A 24,896-nucleotide genomic window follows, 5' to 3' on the forward strand; every position below is an offset into this window, starting at 1 on the left:
AAACACAAATAGTCTTCCCGTGAAGGTGGATTGTGGATGTTAAGAGGGATCTCTCTTTCCAATAACAAGCTTCAGTGCTGCCACGCAGGAATCTGCATTTACTGCCTCGTGTTGGAGTTTATTTTATTATAGCAGATTGTGTTGCAGATTCACTTTCCGTCAATCAACTTAGCACTATATATAATACACAGAATATTAGATATAAATACATAAAATGAATGAGGTAGTAATCCACACACCGCTGTCGTATGACATGTTTCTACTTGTGTGTCCTTTTCAGGTCGAGGACAACGTTACCATCATCCTGCTCACTGATATCGTCTGGGACAAGTTCAGACCCAACACCGGCTGTTTCGAGCCCCTTCTGCTCCATTTCCCCGACTACAGTAAAGGTATAATCGTCGACAAAGACACGTGCGCTACATCAGCATCCAGTGTCATGAACAAACTCCCAGCACGCTGCATACTGACGATGCACGCTTAGCGGATGCGGCGTGAGATGTGAGATTTGTACCTGCGACTTTGTTCTCACACTTAAGGCTGCAACTGTGGAGGAACACTGCATTATAAAACACCAGTGTGTGTGTGTGTGTGTGTGTGTGTGTGTGTGTGTGTGTGTGTGTGTGTGTGTGTGTGTGTGTGTGTGTGTGTGTGTGTGTGTGTGTGTGTGTGTGTGTGTGTGTGTGTGTGTGTGTGTGTGTGTGTGTGTGTGTGTGTGTGTGTGTGTGTGTGTGTGTGTGTAAACAGCACGTTAGCACTTCTTTTTGTAATATCTCTGTTTTTGTGTGAGTAAGTGACATTTGTCATCATGTGTTTGAAGGTGAACTGCAGCAGATCTTGTCCCAGGACAGACATCCTTCTTATTCGGCTGAGTTGTACTCGGCCTACATCAACATCCTGCTGGGAGTCTTTTACTCGGTCTGTCGGGACCTCAGAGAGCTGCGCCACCTGGTTAGACACACACACACACACACACTCATCGAAGATTTTTCATTTGTTTCATTGTCTCTCGGTCTTGCATCATTGATTCTCTTTTTTCTCTCTGTGTAACTAGGCTGCTCTCAACTTTTCAAAGTTCTGCGAGCCGTTAACAGAAGGAAAAGGTAAAGCACAAGGAGGTGTACTCATTCATCTGACGGCTGATCGATATTTAACGATGTCTTATCTTACCCTTTTATTTGTGCTCATTTGAAGAGGGATCTTTCGGTCATGTTGAAATACCCTTAAGCTATTTAACCTTTTCAGTATTTCTTTCTTTAAAGCTGCATTAATTGATTTTCTTTTGGTCAATTAGGCTGAATGGAACAAGCTGTAAACACAACATTGACATTATATCACCGTATGGATGTTTGCTATAACTGTGGCTTTTCCCACAATGCTGCTGTGTTTTATGTCTGCAGTGAAAGAGACCGACACACACAAGCTGTGGAGAAACATTGAGCCTCATTTGAAAAAAGCCATGCAGACTGTTTACCTGCGGGAAGTGTCGAGGTCTGTGCTCTACATCGATCTGCTAATGAACCGTGTCACTTCTTGATCTAACGGCTCATTCTAGTGATTCTGCCCGTTTGCTGCCTTCTGGCGAACGACCTGATTCAGTGTGATTACTGATGCTGTGCTTTGTTTCCCTCATTCCCTCTTCTCTGTTCTCTGTTCAGTCTTCAGTGGGAGCAGATGCAGCAAATGGAGAAGAAGGAGAATGGAGCCTTGAGAGGTAGGGACTCACACTTAGTGACGTAACAGGGTTGCAGAGTGGATGTTAAACTGTAAAACCGCTGATGGGGAGCAGCGACGCCCTGGATTTATGCTAAAACTGGGATATTAATGCATCGCACTAAAAATAAATCACAATTTATTACCACCAAACCTTGGGTTGCTGAACATCATGACGTAATGTATGAAAGTATATTTAGTGTTCCAGCTGTATTGTACATCTGACTCATTGAATTGATTCAGGTTTATCTGCGCACACTCACGTTGAGCTGCCTTATTACTCCAAGTTCCTGTTGATTGCCGCCTACCTGGCGTCCTTCAACCCGGCGCGCACAGACAAACGCTTCTTTGTAAAGGTACAGGAACTCTATCCTTTCAGAGGGAATCTCTTTTCTTATCCAAATCGAGGGTTTAAGGATGGAGAGTTTTATATGTTTTACGACGTTTGATGACGCTCTGTTACCCCCCCCCCCCCAACAGCACCACGGTAAAATAAGAAAAACAAACTTCTTGAAGAAAAATGAAAAGGTGACGTTAACATCCGGTTGGTTTAAATCACAAGTGTTTAGGTATAACCTGTTAATATAACATCAATATGTTTCTGTCTCTATTCTCTAGACGAGTAACCACCTTCTGGGGCCGAAGCCGTTCCCTCTGGACCGCCTGCTCGCCATTTTCTACAGTGTGGTGGACAGCAGAGTCGCCCCCACTGCCAGCATCTTCTCCCAGGTCAGTGTCCAGCGGGCTGCTGCCGTCACATGTGCACGATGTTTACCGTATTTAACCGAACATTCAGAACACAGAAGCACAGATTTAACAGATGCCTTGACATTTTGTACAGACATAAATTGCACAGACTTTTACTCTCGTGTCAACATGATGTTTTCATTCACGTTTTCACTCGGGATAAACTGTAATAACTTCAGCGATCCTCTTACTTTACGTCTACCGGGACCATGAGGTCAACATTTCAGCCGGCAACTTCTTGGTAAGGCCTGGACTCAAGAGCGTGTTTCCTTCATCTGTTGATGATGAGATTAGTCCCAGATTAAATGAAAGAGAATGTACACTATGATAACAACGATTTTAAATTGTAATTTTCCCCATTTCTAGGAGCAAATGACCACAGAGTCTCAGATGAGAGTCTTCTACCCATATGGTCATGAGTTTCAGGATCCGTGGCCAAATGCCGATCTATTTATGGCCCTGAGCATGAAATGGTTTTAGGAAATTAGGCTCAACCCATATCTGTGCGTCTGGCTCGCTACCATTTAGCGCCTCTGCATCAAAGCTGTGTTTTTAAAGAAGTGGAACAGAGAGTCATTTCATGTTTCCCATCGATTCTCCATTTAGATCTCCTCTCTGGTGACCTTACAGCTGTTGACGCAGGTCAGTCATGGCGACCAGCTCGATGCCCCAAAGTACAAATGTGCCGTTTCTATGGACTTCATCTGTGCCATCTCCAGGTGTGTGTGCATGTCTGTTAATACACATGGATGAGACAGAATTATTCAAGTATATTAACCTTTTAACAAGTTCTTTTCACAGACACATGTGTCTTTTATCTTCCAGGACGGTGAATTTTGAGATTGTCAAGTATCTTTATGACTTCCTGTGAGCCTGACGACACGCGGCGGCGGCCGTAAGACAAAAGGGGGATTTACACATTTAAAGATAAGCAAAATGAGGAGCTCAGACTATTGTTGGGAATTTTGTGGATCAAAATTAATCCAATTATGTCGCTGCCCTCTTGTGGTGGCTGAACGAGCTTGTCCTCGTCGTCTCCTGTGACTGTCCATGTAAAATATTTGTATAAAATAAAAGCCATGTTGGCATTTTTGTTTTAAGTTTGCTATATATTTAAAGGAAACCTCAGAATAGTCTTAGTATAGTGAAGATTTATTTTCTTTTTTTATTATAAAACAAAGAGTGTCTGTATATAATCCTGCTTTAAACAACAGGAAGCGACACGAGGCAGGTTAAGCATCGTTTGCCTGACATTAAGCGACCTTGGCACGTTGTAGGTGAATCATCATCCTCGCTCAGAGGGAGGATTTTGTTTCCGTGATGTGTTACCTTTGTTCATCCCTTTGAATACTGAAGTCATAGAATATACTGAAACTATAATGGAGAAAAGTCACAAGCCTTTATGAAGATTTATTGTGTTAATACAATAGGTTTGCTCCGGTTTACTCGTCTATATGAAACTAACCAGTGTCAGCGTGTGACAATAAATAAATAAAGTACCCCTAAGAGTTAACATGCGGTGACAATTTACTTTAGTCCTCTATTTAGTATTTATGAGCAGTATATAAACATTTAATAAATGATTAATAACACACTAAAATGTAGCTGTAAGCAGATATAAGTGGTAATTATTGTATTTGTCCAGTCGTGGGCGCCTATAACTGGAGGCTGGTGTATAAACGGATTGCTTGGCTCTCAAAAGGATTTCTGAAACCGTCATGAGTTACACAGAGAGGTTCAGTCAGTTTTGTCAACGCAACACACTTAACATCCAGTATATTTAATACAGACATTACACAGTGGACTTCAGTTATTCACTTTTATTGTACAAATAAGCAAAAGCTTAAAAAAAAAACACACATTCAGCCTTCTTCTAACAGAAGGCACCAGTCGAGTGTTGCCAACAAACATACCAAAGGTAATCTATATCTGTATTTATGCTCAACAGGCAGCCAACACACACACACACACACACACACACACACTAGAAATCCACCAAACCACAAGCCAGTATTTTGTCTTCTGCTTGAACTTTATTTTAAAAGTTAAAAAAAAGGTTTAAAAAAGGAAAACATTTGAGAATCTGCACTAAATCTCTTCAGAAACTTTTACCTGTTTGTGTATTTTACATCCTTTTGTGGATGTGAAGCACGCATGCTGAGTAAGTCCTGTAAACCCCACAAGGAGAAAAAGAGATTTAAGGATTTTGATGCAGAACTCAGACCCAGAAAAAGAAAAGATTTGGAAAGCATTGAGTGCATGTAGTTGCCACTCTGCTCCACTCTCTCCCTCGGTTATCCCTCGGGGGAATCTGTGGCTGAGAGATCATCGCTCGTGCTAAGGTGGCTTTGGGAGAGCTCAGCGACGATAAACGAGGACAATGACCACTTTGCAAAGGTCGGCTGAGTCACCCAAATGCATTTAAAGTGCACATGTGTCGTTCTTTTAGAGATTAGATAAAAAGTCATGTCAGTGTTTACAGTACGCTGTTCTCAGTCTATAAACTGAAGCTCTCGGGTTAAATCATGAATCAGGATGAGGGTGTCTGACTGCGCAGATCTTAGACGCTTTTCCTCCGGTTCTGGATCATCGTCATGATGTGGGTGAGGTCCAGACTTTTCATCATCACCTCCATGAAATCTTCGTCACTGCGAGCACCGGCCACAAACTCCTCCAAGGAAAGCTCGCCTGTTGGAGGGAAAGATTGTGTCACTGCACTTAATGTGTAACAGAGTATTAGGGTTCAGGCAAATGGGAAAGGAATGACAGGAAGATTTATTATTTTAATTTAAAGTTTTAGTGCTGGGCATAATTAAAAAGTAAAATCAGAGGAGGAATTCTTTTTTGCATTTTCAGAATAAAGTCAAAATCTTGAGATGCTGAGAAAAAACTTGACATTTTAAGAATAAAGTAGAACTACTATATATATATATATATTTATTTATATTTATTTATTTATATATATATATATTTATTTATATATATATATTTTTTTATATATATTTTTTTATTTTTTTTATTTATTTATTTATTTATTTATCTTCCTTTTTCTCTGGCCCTGATAGTCTCCTGTAGATTCTTGACTCAAGGCCGCACCAGAGCTGATAAATGTCTCAACACTGTCCACCCACGATCGATTCCTTTCTAAATCTCGTACAGTGCCAGAACACACTCACCATCTCCGTTTATATCAATCCTGTCGAACACGCTGTTGGTGAAATCCTCAGCTGATGTTTCCTGACTTTCATTCCCATTGATCGCACGGATAGCCTGCGGGAGCAGAGTAAAATCAATATGCCATGTTGAGACTAAGATTCCAGAGGTGCTGATGTTTGACACCGTACCTTGATGATGTTCAGGAGCTCATGTCGGTCAATGCATCCGTTTCCATCCACGTCATAAAGTTTGAAATACCAGCGCAGTTTGTGCTCCATCTTTCCTCGCATCACCAGACTGAGAGCGGCCACATACTCGATGAAGTCTATGTACCCGTCCTGCAAACAAACGAGCAGCGAGATGAGACGAAACTGTCGAACATCAAAAGCTATGCGTGAAACAAAAGCGCAGGACTCTGTCCCACAGATAATCTCACAGTTGAAATGATGTAGAGACATTAGCATGGCATTTTGTGAGCTGACTAAATATAGCTTCTCCCTCAGACGTCCTGTGATGACCCTGTTGCTCCGAGACGCTCTTATTTAAACTGCATCACTGCTGTGTCTGAGGGAACATGAATGACTCTGATGTTTTTGATGTGGGCTTTATGTTAAAGCTTTAAGAACAAACACTACTAAAGTCAAGCATCAGGCCATCTTACGAGTGTTTTATCCGTTTTAGAATTAAAAAAACAATGCATCTTGACTCAGATGACTCCAATAAAAAAAGGTTTTCTGGTTCTTTTATGAACTAAAGCTAGAAATAAAGTTATAAAAAGAAAATGACACCGCCATAAGTATAAACCCTCTTGAATTGAACTTACCTTGTTCATGTCAAACGTGCGGAACATCTGCTCTATGTAGGCGTTGGCCTCCTGGTCCAACCCTCTCAACCCGAAGAACTGCTTGAACTCGTGCAGGGTGAGCTGACCCGAGGGGCACTCAGTCATGAACTTCTTGTACCACAGGTGCATCTCCACCGCCTGCAGGTCGTCCACGGTGCTCCCTGATGAGTTACCCATTTCCTTCTGACACGTAAAGGTACGTGTAGATAAATTACCTGGTGCACAAACCTCTCCACCCAATTGGTCTACTGTGAAGCGGAGGTTATCCCTCTTCACAGTCACACAACAACGGGATTTAGGGTGAGAGTAGCACCTGGTGGAGGTCCTTTTGTAGCTGCCTGGTGTTTAGGGATGAGGCAGTGCACCACCCTCTGTGTCCTCCTTGGGTCTAATCACTGGCTGTAATCCGAGCGAACATGCAGATGATCAGCATAATCGGCCCGTTAAAAGGGCAGGTTGACTGCTCCATCCACGTTTACCATGAGAACCGCTGACAAACACAATGCGGCTTTCATCCCTCACGTGGAGACACGGGACATCCGTCACACTAATGCATCTGAACCGAGGACGCCAGCATGAGTGGTGCGGCTGGAATGATCTTGATTAAGACTATGCACACTACAAAACACCCTCAACAGATGAATCATTAAGTGTTTCTTTAATTGCTCTTCCTGTATAGTTTCTTCTCTTATGTGTATATTTGTCCTGCTCGTGCTGCTGTACAGTAAAACCTGAATTTCCCCTCGTGGGATCAATAAATGTTTAATTTATTTATTAATTTAACTTGTATTTTTGTAATTTGCCAGATTTTATTTCAATATTTTTTTATTCCTGTTTTATCCACGTTACTTAGTTTTGAAAGGGGCTGTAAAAAATAACGTTTTTCATTATTTATTATGTTTTATTTGGCAAATAAATAAGATTACACAACAATATTTGGTAGAGAATTTTATTTGGATACCACAGTTTGAAACCAAAAAGACATGATTGGTAGAGTAACTTAACAAACATTACAGTTTGAGTGCAATTAATACAAAAACAATGCAAAAAGTGTTTTAATCTTTTAGTATCAATACTAGAAACAAGGAAAATAATACAACCATGCATGTCTAAGTGCTTTTGTATAAAATCAAGTCTCACTTCCTAAATGTGGCCAAAGTATTTTCATATCTTTGAAATTGTATTCGTATTATTCAGCAGCTATAAGTGCGGTTAATGTTTCTAACAATGCGTTCTTACAACTCGCAACTTTAACAGTCATAAAGAAAAAGACAAATAACACAGATATATATAAAGTTAGTGCTTAAACAGAATGCTAAATAAGCTACACATTAAGATATATGGATAAATATAAAAATAAAAACTACAATAGTAAGTGCAGCTGTAGTCATTTTAAATGTCCAACTTCATGTCGGTTGCCTCTGGAATACTTCAGAAGCAGCGTTAGTTGTTTGTTTTTGGCCATAAAACTTGCAAAACAGAATTATGAGTTTCAGATTATCGCAGGAAAACCACAGGAAGCATCATCTCCACAGGTGTCGCCAGAGTCTTCATCATTAATACCACATAAGATTTAGCTTGTTTGCCAAAAAACGATCAATGTTGCAGCAAAATGAAATAAAAAAACATTTGGCTGGTAGCTTTCAATCACAAATCCTACCCCTAATGTAGTGCAATAATAAAATAGTGGAAATGAATACAGTATGTATGCTTCTAGTTTACTTTACCCTGTAAAACATTTGCATTAAGAGACGTCAGCAGATATGATGATGAATATGATGAAGGGCAGCAACTGTCTCACCCCCATAGGGTCTCACAAATATAGAAATATAGTTTCCAACACATTGGAAGAGCTTTAAGACAATAAAAGATGATTGAATACACACATTGTGTAAACACACGTTACACTAATAAGACTTACAAATAGCTATGTTTTAAGCTTAAAAAAGTAAAAAGCTATATTTCTTCAGTAAGGCCTCATTTTCCTTCTTCATATTCAGTTTCCAAATCCCCTTCTGTTTGCAGTCTGTTGTTTTAATTTGGCTTCATGTCTAGATAACACAGTTAAACAAAGTTATAATGAAAATGAAGTCACTGTGGCTCCATGTCAGAGCTGGGGCATATCTCTCTGGCACCACCACCACCACCACCACCGGCGACACTTTTCCTCTTCCCCCAGTGCAGATGTTTGTAGATGGAGTCAAACACTGACACCGTGTAGCGGGCAAACAGGCTGGTCCACTTCACTGCATCCACCATCCACTGCACGCTGCGCCCTACAAAGGTCACGAACACTGCGGTGTAGTGAACCAGCAGCATCAGGTTCCTCCCCAGCTGCCTGCCATGGTTGATGATCATGTTGACTCTTTGTTCAGGTCCTGTCATCCTTACACTGTCTTCTTTATGCTTCCAGATGTAGAAATGTTATAATTATTATTATTTATAGATATGTTTCATTGATTCTCCCTAGAAAGTACACGCCTGGGAACTTGCAGACAGTCCCTTAGTCACGCAGATCCCGGCTGTCCAATCAGAGCAGAGGAAGTTTTGTTTCCGGGAATGTTTTGGTGATGTGGCTATGCTCCGAGATCCATCCGAGGAAATATATCACATAAAAAGCAGATACATTCACCTGGAAAGCACTCGCAAAGGTGAGTCAAAATGTCCTTTCTTTAAAAAAACAACAATACACCACTTACTGGGCTGCATAACAGAGCTGTCATCCACGGAGGAGAAAAAGTCAGCGAAGCAGGTCTTTAAAGAAGCTGTCCTTATTTACCAGCGTTAGCTAGCTAAGTAGCATTAGCTAACCTACTGTATCGTGGAAACTACAGCCTGAGTAAACACCGGATGTTTCTACGCAGTATCCTGGTCACCCCGCCGTTTCTTAATCTTTAAATATGTCTACTGCGTTTTGAAGACATCGCTGTCCAGCCGCTAGGAAAGTTTGCCGTCCATTTTTGCGTTAGCTAGCTATAATCGTTGCTGTTCACAAAAAGAGTGACGCAGCCGCAGTGGAGCGTCCGGCAGGTGCGGAGACACTCGGCTCTCTCCGGACCAACTCGGAGAAAATAGTTTGGGAGTGTCTGACAATTTGTTTCTTCGGACATCTTCGCATGAGGGGAAAATAGAAAATATGGTTCAGTGTAAGCCCAGGTTGTATAGTTTATTTATTTAAACATGGTTCTGCAAATATCCTAAATCCTGTAATATACATCTATAACCAACTTATTATTATATTACAACATTGTGCAAACACTAATTTCATAAGCACAGTTGTGTATAGAGCTATAAACATAGAATTTACTAAATAAACACAGATGAGGCCAAAGTGTTATTATTATTTTTTATTTTATTTTTTTATTCACCTACTGGTATGCATGCAATAATTCTATGTTATTTTTCCTATCTTTGTTTAAGCTTTGTTGTTTTTAGCTGCATGTCCATTTCTATCTCTATTTGGACTGTGTATAATATTGAAAGCAACTTAAACCAGGAGTCAAAGTCCTCGTACGTGTACACATACTATGTGTATAAGTAAAAACACAGTAAAAATGCTTGGGACTATGTGTAGTCCGATATTCCCACACGTTCAGAGGACATGTTATTCAGCGCCATTGCAGCTGAAATAATAATGTGTCAACAGCAGGAAGGTTTTTGATGGGTGTATTTCCACCATTTTATCTGTAGCAAACAGGAAAGGGCTTGCGCAGGTGCAGCAAAGAAATGATTTATATGCCGGGCAGACATTACTCATGTTAGTTTTTGCTGAAGCCTCAAACCTTTTAGATTTTCTTCTCTCCTTCTCAGTGCCATCTTTATGTTCAGCCGTCTGGCCACTGTCCTCCAGGAGCTCTCTGGAGAGGAGGGCCCAGATGGAGACCCACAGGTGAGAGAGCGACACATAAAATATAGTCAATCATAATGAAAAGTGTTGCCAACTGTGTCTTTGGAAGTAATTCACCAAGAACATGATTTGTATATCAATGACTCTGACCCTGCGTGACATTACATTCTGGAAGAAAACGTTGTGCCTCCACTGTGAACGAATTTTGAGGCATCGTATCTGTACAGAAATAGTTCAAAGACATCTAATTCTTGCATTAAATACTTTCCCAAAATATCATATGTGCATAACTCTGTCTGCACATCCAAGGGTACATTTTTCTCTCCTATTAAAGAGGCAGTGATTTAGTTTGTCACTTACATTAAGTTGCGCCACTCAAAAGAGAATAAATGGTCTGACTAACCATCACACATAAACTGACCATATCTGGTTCCTTGAACAGGGCATGCTGGTGCCTCAGCTCCCTGCCGGTGAGGGCCAGGCTCCAGTGGAGTCTGAGGCCCCCGAGGAGGCCATGGAGAGGCTGGCTCACCTGGAACAACTGGTGGTCCAGCTGAAGGAGCTCGTCCGAGAAAAAGATACCCAGCTGTCTAACAAAGATACACAGCTCAAGGTAGCTAACCTCTCTGTGTGTGTGTTAGTTAGTTTATTATATTCATTATGTCAACGTCTTTTATGACTGAGCGCTAATGCTTCTCTGTGCTTCATATCCACAGAATGAGAAAGACGAAGGGGAGGCTCGCTTCACTAAACTCAAACTGCAGGCCAAAGCCAAGATGGCTTCCCTCAGCAAACAGATCACTGAGTTGAAAGGACAAGGAGGAACACCAGTAAGTTTCATAAGGCAGATTACAGGGTTCTTGAGGTACATGAATTTTTTAGGGGGAAAAATCAAGCACCAAAATGTCTGAACATTGAACATAGTCTGTGTTGTGCTTGTGGGACTATAACTAATTATCCTCCAGTTGCATTTTACCACAAAGATCTTATACAGGCTAAGATGTGCCACCGCAAACTAACAATAAAGCTCAAAGTTTGTATCTGATTTGAACATCTGTTTTGTCTCCAGCAGAGTCCAGACAGCTCTTTTACAGGAGTCGGTGCTGCAGTCGAGGAGGACCTCCAAGAACTTAAGAACAAGCTGAGTGAGGAGGAGGCCAACAGCAGAGAGCTGCAGGAGCGACTTCAGACCACAGAACAAATCCTTCAAGAGAAGGAATCTGCCCACGCTGAACAGGTGACACAACCTGTCTTTTGATAACTCATACTCTGAGAAAGCTCTTTCTAAATGTTTGTTTTTGCGTTCAGTTGCAGAAACTGCAGACTGTGGTCTGTGAGAAGGACGTGCGTTTCCAGGAACAGATCCAGAAACATGAAGAAGAGCTGCTGAGGGTCACGACACAGTCTCAGAGCGACAGCCAGCTTCAGCAGGTACAAGATCCAAGAGTTCTATAAATAACTCAAGTGTTTGTTTCAACTTTGTGTTGATCGTAGAGCGTTGGGTATTTTATTTAAATCTCAAATATATTCAGTTTACTATCCTAGAAGACGAAAACCAGCAAATGTTCACATTTTAGAAGCTGGAACCTTCATTTGGTCTCTTTGTGTTTCTCCCAGGTCCTGCACGTGTCACAGAGGCGCAGTGAAGAGCTCGAGGAGGCTTTAAACTCTCGGTCCCAAGTGCTGGACATGCTGCAGCAGGAAGTCAGCAGTGCCGATCAGCAAAAACAGGTCTATGTCCGGATTTACTTGATGTTAGTCTAGAGACTGCACACACCGCATAGATGTTTCACAGCTCCTGCTTGATTAAAGAAAAGCTGTTCAAACAGCCGCACCCACATCTTGATGGCATGTCACTATTATGCATTGTTTGGCCTCGCCACACAACACACACACACACTTATATCCTCTTTCTCCTTCTCTCTTGTCTGATTTGTGCTCAGATCTTGACCGCTCAGTTCCGGCAGATGGAGCAGGAGCTGGCCGAAGCCTTCAGGCAGAGGGAGGAGGAGAGGCAGCAGTGGAACGAACAGGCCAACAGGGCCGACGCAGAAGTCGCAGCCCTCCGAACCAGCCTCGACGAGTTTGAAAGAGAGAGAACGGAGTTGGTGAAGCGAGAGGGCGAGCTGGCCTCCTTGAGAGAGGCAGAGCATGTTAGTCAGGAGGCTCTGGAGAGGGAGAAGATGGAAGTTGCCAGATTGGAGGGAGAACTCGCTCTGATGAAAGAGGCTGAGCTCGCAGCCGCACGAGCGAGCCAGGATGCTTCAGAGAGCGACGGGGCGGAAATAGTTCGGCTTGAAAGTGAACTTGCGTCTATGAGAGAGGCAGTCGTCCGTGCCAGCCAGGATACCTCTGAGAAGTCAGAAGTTGATCAACTGGAGCGAGAGCTGGCGACGCTGAAGGAGGAACACGAAGATGCCCAGAAGAAAGGGGAGATCTTGGCGGACGTTTGGAGACAGCTTCGTTCTCTGGCTCTTGAAGATGTGCAATCGGCAGAAGAGGTCTCCTTCCCTGCTGACCTTTCCCTGTTCCTGGACACTGTGCGGTCTGTTGAGACGCAAGTGGCGAGGCTGAAAGACGAACGCAGCGAGACAGAGGAACATTGTGCCGAGCTCACCCGCACCATGGAAACCCTTCAGGGTAAGAAAATGTGTCTGGTCGTGCCGGTTAATGAAACTCAGTGTGTTCGTGTCTTTAGTTTTATCCAGATGTTTTAATATGAATCTCTGATTTTCAGAACAACTTGACATAAAGTCCAGAGAACAGGAGGAAACCGCTGCCAGGATACAACATTTGGAGCATCACATTATGACGGTCAGTGCTAAGAACCTATTTACACCCGGTATTAAAATCAGTTGTCAGCGCTGGGACCGGATCTCAACGGGCCTGATGCACAAATGTTTTACGCACAGATACTTCTAGGTTTTTCTAGACACATATTAGTGAACGGGGCCCGATATGTAAATGTTGTCATTTACTTCGTCAGGGAAGAGTAGCTAACACAGGCAGCTTAAGCTAGCAGGAAGAGGATGAACTACGTGTTTCAACTTGCTCGACAGGTTTTCTTTTTGCGATTGTAGTCACGCTGCACGGGTCACATGCGCACCGGGTCCGATCACAATGAGAACCTGTCTGACTCCTAATGTGGTCGATCTGGTTCCATCAAATTCCAATCACCATCCTCTTTTACACCATGTATGTATATCCAGATACAAAACGCTTTAACTTCAAAGTTTCTCGTCGCCTTCGTAATGTCTCTGTTCATATGATGAAAAAGATGTGGGACTGAAAGCTTAGTATAAGTTGAGGTGTACACAGTTAAAGTAGTTCTTAATAGTCTATCTACAAAGTCAGACAGTGGGCAGGGCAGTCTGACTGGTCTTATCCTCTACACCCGATCCAGGGTCACAACTTGTCCGTCCATCAGTCTGAGACGGGACAGACGCAGGGTCATAGACGGACACCACTTCCACTCGGTGTGAAGAAGTGTGCCTAATCCTCTCTGCACTGATCCACTGTTATAACTGACCCTGTTGTCCGACCGTCACCTCACGCTACAGCCCTATGTGCTGCCGATATAGAGTTATGAACAATCCCAGAGGCCTTATAGCACTTTTAAAGGTCTTGCCCCCCCCCTTCTTTATATACAGAAAATAAATAAATGTTTAATCATAAGTTTAAAAAAAAAAAAAGTTAAAATTCTAATTTTTTTGTTTCAGACGCCTGAAAGGGATGATGTGGCTCAGCCGTCCACGCAGGATTCATCTGACGCTAAGAGAGGTACAAAAACTGGACTAAATGTCATTTTGGCCAATATTTTAATAATCAATTAATCGTAATTTTTCTAGCGAAAAAATGGCGAACACTGTTTTTCTAATTACTTACTCCTTTTGGTGACTTCCACAGAGCACATTCTGGAACTGGAGCAGCAGCTTTTAGAAAAAGACAATGAGCTGCTTGCCTTGCGGGAGTCCCTCAGACTGGCCCAGGAGCACGGCTCCAGTGGGGAGGTGTCATGTGAAAACTACGATCAGACTCCAGATCAGGGTCAGGATGCCGGTACTCCTCCCCATGACAGTTCTGCAGCCCTTTCTGACTTCATGGAGGATACACAAGAAGAGGAGACCACCTTAGTGGCTGAGGACACCTCAGTCATCTCCATTTCTGCTGATCATGAGAGCAGCCCGGAGCTTATTGGACATCAGTCTGAGTCCCCAGAAGAATCCAAAGGGACCTCCTCAGACGAGATGGTCGCCAGTAGTGATTCGGAGGTGGCCCACAGCAGCTGGACCCTCCTGGAAGCTGTGAACCAAGATGGAGGCCAGGAGTGGCCGTCCATCCAGCAGGACTTTGGCGCTCTGCAGCTGCAGTCATGGGAGGCGACGAGCATGGAGCAGGAAACCTCCACAGTTCAAGTCGAGTCCTCCTCTGTCATCATCCGAGAGACGGTACAAGTTCACGTAACTCAACAAAGTTCTTCCATCACAGATGGCAGCGTGCCCTCTGGTCAGATCTTTGCTCAAGCCTTAGCTGAGGAACTTCAGAAGAGGTACAGTGAGCTGATGGCTGAGCTTCAGAGGCTCAGAGAGGCAGCTGCAGAGTCACAGGAGAAAATCAAGATCCTGGAAGAAGAAACGCAGTCCCTTACTGTTGCCAAAGAAGAGGCAGAGTCCCAGTCCGACAGATTTGAAGAAGAACTTAAATACTCTAGAGAGGAGTTGGACAAGATCTCTCAGCGAAGCAGCTCCGGGGTGGAGAAACACAGTGTTGAAATGCAGCTTCTAGAAGAACAGGTAGACATTTTAAGCACTGAAAGTAAAACTAAGGAAGAGAAGATCCAGGCCCTGCAGGTAGATCTGGAAACGGCCTGTCAAGCTTTCTCTGAGAAGGAGGGGCAGGCCAGGATGCTGAGTGCTCAGCTGGAGGACAGAGAGCTCCTCTCCTCTGAGCTCGAAAGGAAGCTTCAAGATATGGAAAACAGCATGTTGGAATACGCTCAGACATCAGAGCTCAACAATGAAATGCTGTCAGAGAAGGACACGGAGATCAGCGAGCTACAGCTCAGTCTCAACCAAAAAGAGCAAGAGGTGATGGAGCTCAACGACAGTATGTCAGCGAAACTCCTCCAAGCAGAAGAAGAGAAGTTCCAGATAAACGGGGAAGTCAATAAACTGAAGGAGCAGATAGTGGACCTTGAGAAAGTCAGAGAGGTGAAACAGAAAGTTGGTTCTGAAGACTCAACCGTAGATGTAGATGATGAACTCGCTAGTGTGCGAAAGGAGAAAGGAGTGCTGGAGACCCAACTGATGACCACGAAGAAGAAGTTGCAAGCTGCACTTGTGCAACGCAAAGAGCTCATGAAGAAGGTTGGAGATTTTGAAGAAGAAGCAAAGAAATGGAAAGAGCGAGATGAACCGGCAAAGGAAGAAACTCCTGCAGACATCGCAGAGGTAGAACAATCCCGAGGACATGATATTCAGGAAATGGAGGCTAAAATCATCGAACTCGAGAAAGCTTTTAGAACCAAAGAAGAGGCGGTTGAGACTCTTGAGCTGAAAATTACTCAGCAGGATCAAGTTCTCACTGAGACGCTTGCTCTGAATAGAAAGCTCAGTGAAGAAGCTGAAAACTCCCAGCAGGCTGACGGTTCAAATGTGTTACAGTCCCAAGTGGTCTCTCTTGAAGCAGAGTGCGAAACCCTTCAGAAGAAAGTTCAAGAGGCCCAAGAATCTCGCAAGGAAACCATCCGCAAAGGGAAAGAGAAAGATAGGCACCACCGTGAACAGCTGAAGCAGCAGAAAGAAGAATACAGCGAGCTCATGGAACGTTTTGAGGTGAAGAGCGGCGAGCGAGAAGTTCTTCTGACCCAATTGAGAGATTTAGAAGAAAAGGTTGGCACCGAAAGAGAACCTCTCCATGAGACCAAGCAGCTGGCAGAACAAGTGGTAAAGCAAACAACAAGTGATTGGGTCCAGGAGGATTGGGTAGATTTTGCCACATCTGAGACGGATTCATCGCAACCACAATCCAGCGATCAAGCTCAGCATCCTGCAGAGCAGTCTGGCGTCCAATCTGCACAAATAGAGGAATCTGTGAGAGCCCTTAGAGCAGACATCCAGACTATGCGCATGGCTAACACAGAGCTAGAGAAGCATCTGCAACAAACCCAGACCAGTTTGTCACTGAAGGAAGCTGAGGTATTGGAATTGGGCAAAGAGCTACACGCACTAAGAGAAAAGGAAAGACAAATTGATGCACTCTCAGAAGAAATTAATGACCTTAGAGAAAAGTATCACCAAGCTGAGTCTTACGCTGAGACCCTGAAAGAAGAGATGGAAGTTGCAGCCAACGCAGCATCATCAGATTCTACACCCTCTATCACAACTCTTCAGGCCGAAGTGGAGGACTTCAAGCAGTTCCTCGACAGTAAGAACCATGAAATCATGGAGCTGAGTCAGCAGCTGAGCGAGCAGAACTCTCTCATACGCTCGATGCAGGACACGGTGTCTGAGAAGGATCAGCTAATATCTTCTTTACAGGAAGAACTGAACTGCTGAGCATGAAAAAGCACAAAGGGTAGAGGTCGAGGTTCCACTGAAGCAAGAGGAAGAAAAAGACAGCGAGGCAAAGATCCAGCAGCTTCAACGGAAACTTCAGGCTGCCCTGATCTCTCGCAAAGAGGCCTTGAAAGAAAACAAAACCAAGAAAGAACAACTGGCTTCAACTAAGAAGCTTGTAGCCGAGCTGCAGCAGAAAATGGAGTCAGCGGAGAATGAGCTGGAGAAGCTGAGAGCGGAAAGGGTTGGACTGATTGATGAGGTTGACCGGACATTACTGGAAAACCAAAGCTTAGGATCATCCTGCGAGAGCCTCAAGCTGGCCATGGAGGGCATACTGAGTGAGAAAGACGCCTGTAAGAGAGAAGTGGAACTGGCGAAAGAAGAAGCCGCCAAAGTCTGCAGAGAGAGCGAGGAAAAGGTTCAAGGCATGAAAGAGGAGTACGAGACTCTGCTCAAGTCGTATGAAAATGTGAGCGACGAGGCCGAGCGAGTGAGACGAGTCCTGGAAGCCGCCCGGCAGGAGAGACAAGAGATCGCCGCCAGGGTGAGGGCGCACGAGGCCGGGAAGCAGGAAGCTGAAAGACAGTCCGAAGAGGCTCAGAAAGAAGTGGATTTGGTGAAAGACAAAATGAGAAAGTTTGCCAAAGGAAAGCAGCAGAAGATACTGGAGTTAGAGGAGGAGAACGAGAGACTTAGAGAGATGCAGGACAAGACTGTGATAAAACGAGAGGGCAAGGCTCTCAAAGCGGAGGTTGAAAGACTTCAAGAGGAGTTGGATGCTACTGTGGCAGAGAGAGACACTTTAGGGCAGCAGATTGAAGAGTTGAACAAACAGCTTGCCCAAACAGGAGAGAAGGATGACAATGTAACAAATGCAGCTGTTGTAGAAGAGGTGGTCACCGCCCAGCAATCGGACATAATCATGACAAAAGCAGAGCCCGTTGAGAGTCTGTATGAAGACAAAGAGAAACCCCTTGAAGAGACCCCAGCTGAACAAATAGCTGCAGTGCGTGCACCAGAAACGCATTCACAACTGACTGATGAAAAAGCAGAAATAACTGAAAGTGTTCAAGTTTTATTCGCGGATAAAATGAAGGAGACGGAGGCAGTGGTTAATGCAGAGAGGGAACTGTGGCAGGAACAGGAGGCTGGACTCAAAGCTGAGCTGACCTCTCTTTGGCAAGATCTTCAGGAGAGTAAAGAGAAGGAGAACCTTATGGTCTCTCTAGAGAAGTGCCTGCAAGAGGGCAAAGAGAGAGAAAAGAGCCTGGTTGAAGAGGGTTCAAAGAGGGAGGCGCAGTTCAAAGAGCTGCTCAGAAGCCTTGAAAGTGAGAAAGACAACCTGGAGGAGCGTCTGATGAACCAGCTGGCTCAGCTCAATGGGAGCATCGCCGGCTACCAGCAAGAGGCGGCGGACAACAGGGAGCACCTCGCCGAGCTGCAGCGGGACGTGGAAAGGTTGGAGAGGGAGCGAGCCGAGCTGGAAGCCGAGGCGCGGAGCGAGAGCGTCAGGGCTGCCAGGCTGGAGGAGGACGTGCGGCAAGCCCAGAGAGAAAGAGCTGAAGCCGAAGCCGAGTCTGGGAAGCAGAGGGAGCTGGAGCAACAGCTGAGGTCTGCTCAGAGGGTCAGGGAAGGCAGCCAGAGCAGAGCGCGTCAGCTGGAAGAGCTGCTGAGGGAGAAGCAGCTGGAGGTCCGGCAGCTGCAGAAGGACTGCATCAGGTACCAGGAGAGGATCAGCGAGCTGGATAGAGAAGCTAAGGCGCTGCAGCAAGGCCATGACGAGCTCCACAACAAACTAGAACAATCCCAACTGCAGACTTCCAAAACCTTAGAAGACCTGCAAAGGACCGAAGCAGAGTTGGCCGGCTGCAAATCCCAACTGGATGAAGCCCAGAAGCAGGCGAGCAAGGCCTTAGCTGAGAAAACAACCCTGGAGCAGAATGCCCAACAGAAAGAAGCCTTGATGAAAGCAGAGTTAGAGCAAACCCTGGACACTGTGAGATTCAGGCTGGGAGCCGAACTGAAGGAGTTGGAGCTGAGACTGGAAGAGGTGGACAGAGAGAGGGACAAGGAAGAGGAAGCCACTATGGAGGCCAGAGAGGTCGCAGAAGCAGCTGAGAGACGAGCCCAGGAGGTTCAAGCCCGCCTGGACGAGTCTCTGGCCAGGCTAGCTGCCTTCTCGCGCTGCATGTCCTCACTGCAAGACGACCGCGACAGAGTTTTGGACGAGACCCGTCAATGGGAGACTCGCTTTAGTGATGCTCTGCAGGGTAAGGAGGCTGAAGTTCGGGAGGCTGAAATTCGGGCCAAGGAACTGTCAGAACAGCTTCAGGGAGAATCTGCCCTGAAAGAGGAACTTCAGCTTACAGTGAACAGGTAATAACGTCTCTCTGCATTTGTCCTATTTCCCTAATTTACGTTCTGCTTTCAGCTCATAACTCACAATGTTCTTTTTTTCTTTCAGACTAGAGAAAGCACAAAACGATTTGCAGCTGAAACTGGAAGAGGAGAAAAAGAAAGTCAAAGAGCTCCAAGCTGCACTTGCTGAGGACAGGAGCAAGCTTCAGCAAACTACAACTGAGCTGCAGGATGCACAAAATGAAGCTCGCACCCTGAAAAATGAGGCGGAGAGTCTCAATCAGAGAGCCAGAGCTCTGGAGGAGGCTGTTGGTCGGCTGCAGGGTGAAGTCGACCAAGCCAGGACCGAGCTGAGGGAGCGGGAGGCAGAAGAGAGGCGGCTGTGTCTGAACGTGGAGCAACTAGAGACAGACCTGCGCTCCTCTAAGGCCTTGACAGAGAGTCTGCAGACTGAGTTAAATGAGAAGGAGAGGAGAGAAGTGGAAATGCTGGGAGAGAAGGAGCAAGCTGTCGCTCAGGTATTAACATGTTTTCATCTACAGCACATGCTATATATTGTTCATGGATGTCAAATTTCTCATCACTTGTTGTTGTCGCTGGCTGTTTTGCTTCCCAGGCGGCAGAGGAGGCTAGAAAGGAGGCCGACAGCAGGGCACAAGAAGCTGAGAAGGAGCTGGAGCAGAGAAGAGGGGAACTACGGGATCTGGAAGACAAACTGCGGAAGGCAGAGGAAGAGAGCAACAACAGAAAAGCCAGACTGGACTCTTTCATGAAGGCCATGGGCTCCTTGCAGGATGACCGAGACAGAGTCCTCAACATGTACAAACAGCTGGAGGAGAAACACCTCCAGGTAACGCACAAAGAAACAAAAGCTTATAATATCTGTAGTAGAAATGTAGAACATTTGTATTCATTTCTTTATGAATGAGTGCAGGTTTAACAGACATTTCCAAGGCTTTTTCACATTTCCCTGTTCTTATATGAAGGTTTCAAAGACGCTTTACAAAACTGTGTTAGTCCAAGTCGAGCATGGTTGCTTGTATGGGTCCTTTTGATTGCCCCTTTAATACCCTTCCTGACGGTATGATATTTGTGTTGTGTCTCAGGTGATGCTGGAGAAGGACGGTCTGATCCAAGAGGCGGCAGGAGAGAACAACAGCCTGAAAGAAGAGCTGCGCGCTCTGCTGGTCCAGAGAGACGACCTGTATGCTGAAAAGGCCCAGCTGTCCGCTCAGCTTCACGGCTACCGCGATGAACTTAACCAAGTCCTGAGCATGAAGGACTCCCAGCACAAACAGCTTCTGGCAGCGCAGAGACAGCGCATTGCCTCTTTGGAAAAGGAACGGGAGGAATTGGAAAGTCAGGTAAAGAACGTTAGCAGAGCCAGAGAGACAGAAGTAGAAGCAGTAAAAGTGGAAAGCGAGACTCTAAGCCAGGCTGCTGACTTTAGGTCAGCTTCACAGGTGACCGATGCTCCCGGTGCAGAGGTTGAGAAGCTGAGGGAGCAGCTGCATGCAGCCAGAGAACAGGCGGAGGCTTTGGAGGACAGCCTACTGAAGGACAGACGAGAGCAGGAGAGCAGGAGCAAAGAGCTAGCTGAGCTGCGATGGGAGGGAGGAGTGATGCGGACAGAGTCAGAGAGTGCTCAGGAGAGGGTGGCGGAGCTGGCCAGAGACTTGCTGACTGTCGAACAGAATCTGCTGGGGGAGAGAGAGGCGGCGAAGCGGCTGAGAGCAGAGAACCAGTCGTTCTCAAAAGCCATGGCCTCCCTCCAGGACAGCAGGGACCAGGCACTAAACAAGGCCCAGGAACTGAGTCTGAAGCTGGAAGAGATGAGTAATGCAGGAGGCCACACGGCAGTCAGCCCGGGAGGCTCCACTGGAGAAGTGTGGGGACTGAAGAACGCACTGCAAGCCCTGCAGAATGACAGGGAGAGATTGGTGTGTTACACGTCTGACAAAAGATTTCAGTATATCACAACTCTCTCATCCACAGTATTTCAACATGTATGTTTTTAATCTTTCCTTCCGTTTGTGTGCAGCTGGAGCAGCTTCACACACAGACGTCTGAGATCAAGAAGCAGAAGTCAGAGCTGGCTCGATTGGGAGCGGGAGAGCTGATTAAAGTCAGCCAGGAGATGTTTGAGGAGAAGAAGAAGAACGAAGACATGCTCAGTCTCATAATGCAGCTTGAGAATGTGGTGGAAATGGGCAAGCAGGAAATAGAAACTCTCAGGTGAGGCTCGGAGCCAGCGGTTTGTCATCGTAGTCTTTAAGAACCCTGCTTTTAAATGTGTGTGATCTCATTAGACTGGAGCGTATTGACTGGATGGCTCAAGCTGAGCAGCTGAAGCACCAGACCCTCGCCACACTCTCGGAGAGGGACCAACAGCTGCGGCATCTCACCGCCATGCTGGAAGAAGCCCGCAGTCATAAGCCCAAACTTCAGCAGGAACACTATCAGAGAGAGGTACACTTGTGCTTCTGAGTGTGATTCAAAATGTACTTCTGAGCCCTTCAGGTTATGAAGAGGAGTTCAAGAGGGGCTTCGAGAGGATAATATACACTTTTGGGATGTATAGGATGTTAATGTATAATGTGAATCCTCTATCATCTTTACAGGCTACAGAGGAAGTGGACAGCGCTCCTGGAGCTCCACAGGAGCGGAGCAGTCTGCTAGACGGCCACGCCTACACAGCTGAGGTCAAAGAGCTACAGAGAAGGTCTTGTTTAGGTCAAACCTTACCAGGAATACTGTTTTTAAAGGTTTTACGTTAAGCATACTAATCGATGTTTAACTCTTTTACATCAGGCTGGATGAAGAGATGCAGCAGAGGGTGGCTGCTGAGGAGCAGCTAATGGCCACGCAGGATCAACTCAAACGGTATGACCTGACTGTTGTTCTCCTCTTCTGTTTTTATCGATTGAATATTTTCTTGATTAATAGTTTGGCTTAAAAAAAATTCTTCTTCTTCTCCTTCTCCTTCTCCTTCTCCTTCTTCTTCTTCTTCTTCTTCTCCTTCTCCTTCTCCTTCTCCTTCTTCTCTTCTCTTCTTCTTCTCCTTCTCCTTCTTCTTCTTCTTCTTCTCCTTCTCCTTCTCCTTCTTCCTTCTTCTCCTTCTCCTTCTTCTCCTTCTCTCCTTCTCCTTCTCCTTCTTCTTCTCCTTCTTCTTCTCCTTCTTCTTCTTCTTCTTCTTCTCCTTCTGCTTCTTCTTCTTCTTCTTCTTCTTCTTCTTCTTCTTCTTCTTCTTCTTCTTCTTCTTCTTCTTAGTCACAGCCAGGCTAAACGGCACTCTGCACAAGATGAGGATCCCTCAGAGACGGCTGTTTTTATCGAGCAGGGAGGAGCCGTCACTCGAGTAAGGCTCCACTAATATCCTGTTCCACCTCATTTGTCAAAGTAATAACTCTAATAATAATAATAAAGACTTATGAGCTGAATGCGTCCCGTGACCTTGTCCTCCCTCTCTTTCAGTCTCGGAGAGGCGGCCCGGGTTTGGTGCGGATGCTCCGAGTGGCCTTCTGCTCCCGTCAGCGTACCCCTCTGCTGCTCAGCCTGTACCTGCTCACTGTGCATGTCCTGCTGCTGCTGTGTCTGGGAGGATTCCTCTGAAAGCAGCTCCTTTAAATGGAACCTGACAGATTAGAGTTCGAGTTAGAGGAGGGGAGAGGAACTGTGAGGCAGACCTAACCCAAGCCATCAATATTTTGTATATTGTTACATGTAATAAATTATAGGAAGGTGTGAAGGATTTCCTCCACACAAACATTGCACTTTACAGGACTTAATGCTTGCGTTCACGTGCTCCTCAGATTGTCGTTCTTCTGTCTTTGAGAGCTTTAAGTCGAGTAGAAGTAGAAGACAAGAAAGAAGTCCATCTTTTACGTGGACAGCAAATAGTGATTACAACCTAGCACCATGTTACAAATGACATGTGAGCAAAGAGTTGATCTGCAAGACGTAAATTAATAAAAGGGTTTCTTACCATCAACTTAACATTTACGGCATATTTCTGCTTAATATGCACATGAATGCAGCATTAATCCTTTAGCCAAAGTATGTAGATTTATATAGGAGGTTGTTGTCATTGGTGTTCACTATGTTGCTCGTGTATGACTGAGGGAAACCCAAGCAGGGAGGACATGAGGGAACTCATCTTAAATCTATGGTTTAAGAAGAAAACAAGAGAGAATTTATAATGAAGTATGTTGGCAGATGGTGTTACGTGCCTTTAGATTTGGATATAAAAGGGTCACTTTACGTTAGAGCAGAAGTCGTCTGACATTTAGGGGACTAAGCTAGATCATCCGTTTGTTAAATATGCCGCCACAGCCTGCAGACGGTTAGCGGACACGGCTCCAATGATTACAATCCACCCAAAAGCAACTCAAAATGTTCACTATTAAACAAGTAATATCTTCAATTCATACAGAAACCAAAGTAAAAAGTAACCATTTGTATTATTGTCGTAGTCCTTTGGGCACATGGGACGACTTTTCTTTCATCTAACTGTCGCCAGAAAGCAAATAAGCGCATTTCTCAAAATGTCAAACTATTATTTTAAGATGGCTTGTGGTTCAGGACGTGCCGTTATAGTCCGGTCTCTTCCTCTTCTCCTCATTTCATGCACAAAATCGGAGCACAGTGCAATTTCTGTTCTTACACATTCCTATTGCTCGTTTCCTTTTCTTTTCTTTCCCTCCTATATAAATCACATTGAAAAAAAAAGGGGATCATTATATTGATATGTGTTCATATGTATTACGTACGTCAGCTGGCTGTGGGTTTTCCTTCTTCACATATCCACTAAGAGTCCTCGTCCATGCTGCTGTTGCACACATTTTACAGTTTGCTCTGTAGTTTTTATGGCAGATGAAGCCGCCATTCTGGTGCAATGTTCCCACAGTGTGGATTCATTCCTGAGGAGAAAGACTGCCGTGTTTTCTAATGATCTCCATCCCATTAAAGACTACTCTGATGTAGCATAATTTATTGCCTATAGCAGTTATCCACATGTATATTGACATCATCCTCTGGATTCTTGTTTATTTAATCGCACACTGTTGGTGAAAGGATCCCTCTGTACTCTTCTTCTTTTAACGTTCATGTTCTTCACGTGTTACACACTGAAATATACTTAAACTGTAAATAACTGTTAATTAAAAAGGGCTGTATAGAAACCTCAAATGTAATAAAGGTGTCGGTGGTTTAGATCAGGGACAGATCTTGTCAAGCATTAATTATTTGCTCATCTGTCGGGGGGGGGAAAAAAGACATTTTATTTACATTTTCCTTTTATTTGTGAAGCAATTAAGAAGTGGGTCTTATTAATCAGGGATGAGTGACATACTATAACATTTTGAAACATTAAAAACACTACATTGCTTCTCTATAAGGGAGTTTTTGCTGACACACTTAAGTCACTTTTCGCAAAAGTGCTTAAAGCACAGAATAAAGATTGAACATCTGAGTTGTGTCTGTCTGTACTCGTGTCAGCCAGTGAATTACTGAACATGGAAGTTTAAATATTTCAGATGTAGTTTAATGAATTGATTAAAGTGGGTACGAACAACAGGTTCAGCTGGAGAAAACGGTACATTTAATTTTTTCAAGCAGGATGTGAACTTTCCTTGTGGGAGTTTATTGTATTACCTTTTTAAATAGTGTGCTT

The 24,896-nt window shown here is 44.6% G+C and overlaps 3 protein-coding genes across 3 annotated transcripts in view; 2 read left to right on the forward strand and 1 right to left on the reverse strand.

Moving 5' to 3' along the window:
• Positions 1 to 3,548, forward strand: part of orc5 (origin recognition complex, subunit 5) — a 5,929-nt gene extending 2,381 nt beyond the window's left edge. Inside the window, exons 6-15 of the mRNA XM_029461880.1 lie at positions 281 to 392; positions 821 to 951; positions 1,055 to 1,103; positions 1,401 to 1,491; positions 1,659 to 1,714; positions 1,957 to 2,069; positions 2,194 to 2,241; positions 2,332 to 2,442; positions 3,067 to 3,179; positions 3,286 to 3,548. Coding sequence (XP_029317740.1) covers positions 281 to 392; positions 821 to 951; positions 1,055 to 1,103; positions 1,401 to 1,491; positions 1,659 to 1,714; positions 1,957 to 2,069; positions 2,194 to 2,241; positions 2,332 to 2,442; positions 3,067 to 3,179; positions 3,286 to 3,331 — 870 coding nt within the window. The 3' untranslated portion in view covers positions 3,332 to 3,548. The remainder of the gene's footprint in view (positions 1 to 280; positions 393 to 820; positions 952 to 1,054; positions 1,104 to 1,400; positions 1,492 to 1,658; positions 1,715 to 1,956; positions 2,070 to 2,193; positions 2,242 to 2,331; positions 2,443 to 3,066; positions 3,180 to 3,285) is intronic.
• An 877-nt stretch (positions 3,549 to 4,425) lies between these two features.
• guca1aa (guanylate cyclase activator 1Aa) lies at positions 4,426 to 6,637 on the reverse strand. Its single transcript, XM_029462172.1, has 4 exons — positions 6,440 to 6,637; positions 5,805 to 5,954; positions 5,637 to 5,730; positions 4,426 to 5,148 (listed from the first exon to the last, which is right to left on the reverse strand). Exons 1-4 carry the CDS (start codon positions 6,635 to 6,637, stop codon positions 5,021 to 5,023), a joined length of 570 nt encoding a protein of 189 aa, XP_029318032.1. The 3' UTR covers positions 4,426 to 5,020.
• A 2,381-nt stretch (positions 6,638 to 9,018) lies between these two features.
• On the forward strand, positions 9,019 to 24,693 carry golgb1 (golgin B1). The gene is given in 21 exon segments (XM_029461908.1): positions 9,019 to 9,111; positions 10,271 to 10,349; positions 10,750 to 10,920; positions 11,024 to 11,137; positions 11,377 to 11,544; positions 11,616 to 11,738; positions 11,925 to 12,038; positions 12,251 to 12,947; positions 13,045 to 13,121; positions 14,027 to 14,087; positions 14,214 to 16,858; positions 16,860 to 19,243; positions 19,332 to 19,743; positions 19,842 to 20,075; positions 20,332 to 21,165; positions 21,267 to 21,460; positions 21,535 to 21,694; positions 21,847 to 21,947; positions 22,037 to 22,108; positions 22,496 to 22,583; positions 22,700 to 24,693. Coding segments are annotated over 20 exon segments (8,856 nt in total). The 5' UTR covers positions 9,019 to 9,111; positions 10,271 to 10,280; the 3' UTR covers positions 22,838 to 24,693.
• The last annotated feature ends 203 nt before the right edge of the window (positions 24,694 to 24,896 follow it).

Source organism: Cottoperca gobio, chromosome 23 (genome assembly GCF_900634415.1).
Source record: "Cottoperca gobio chromosome 23, fCotGob3.1, whole genome shotgun sequence".
NCBI classification, from domain to species: Eukaryota; Metazoa; Chordata; class Actinopteri; order Perciformes; family Bovichtidae; genus Cottoperca; species Cottoperca gobio.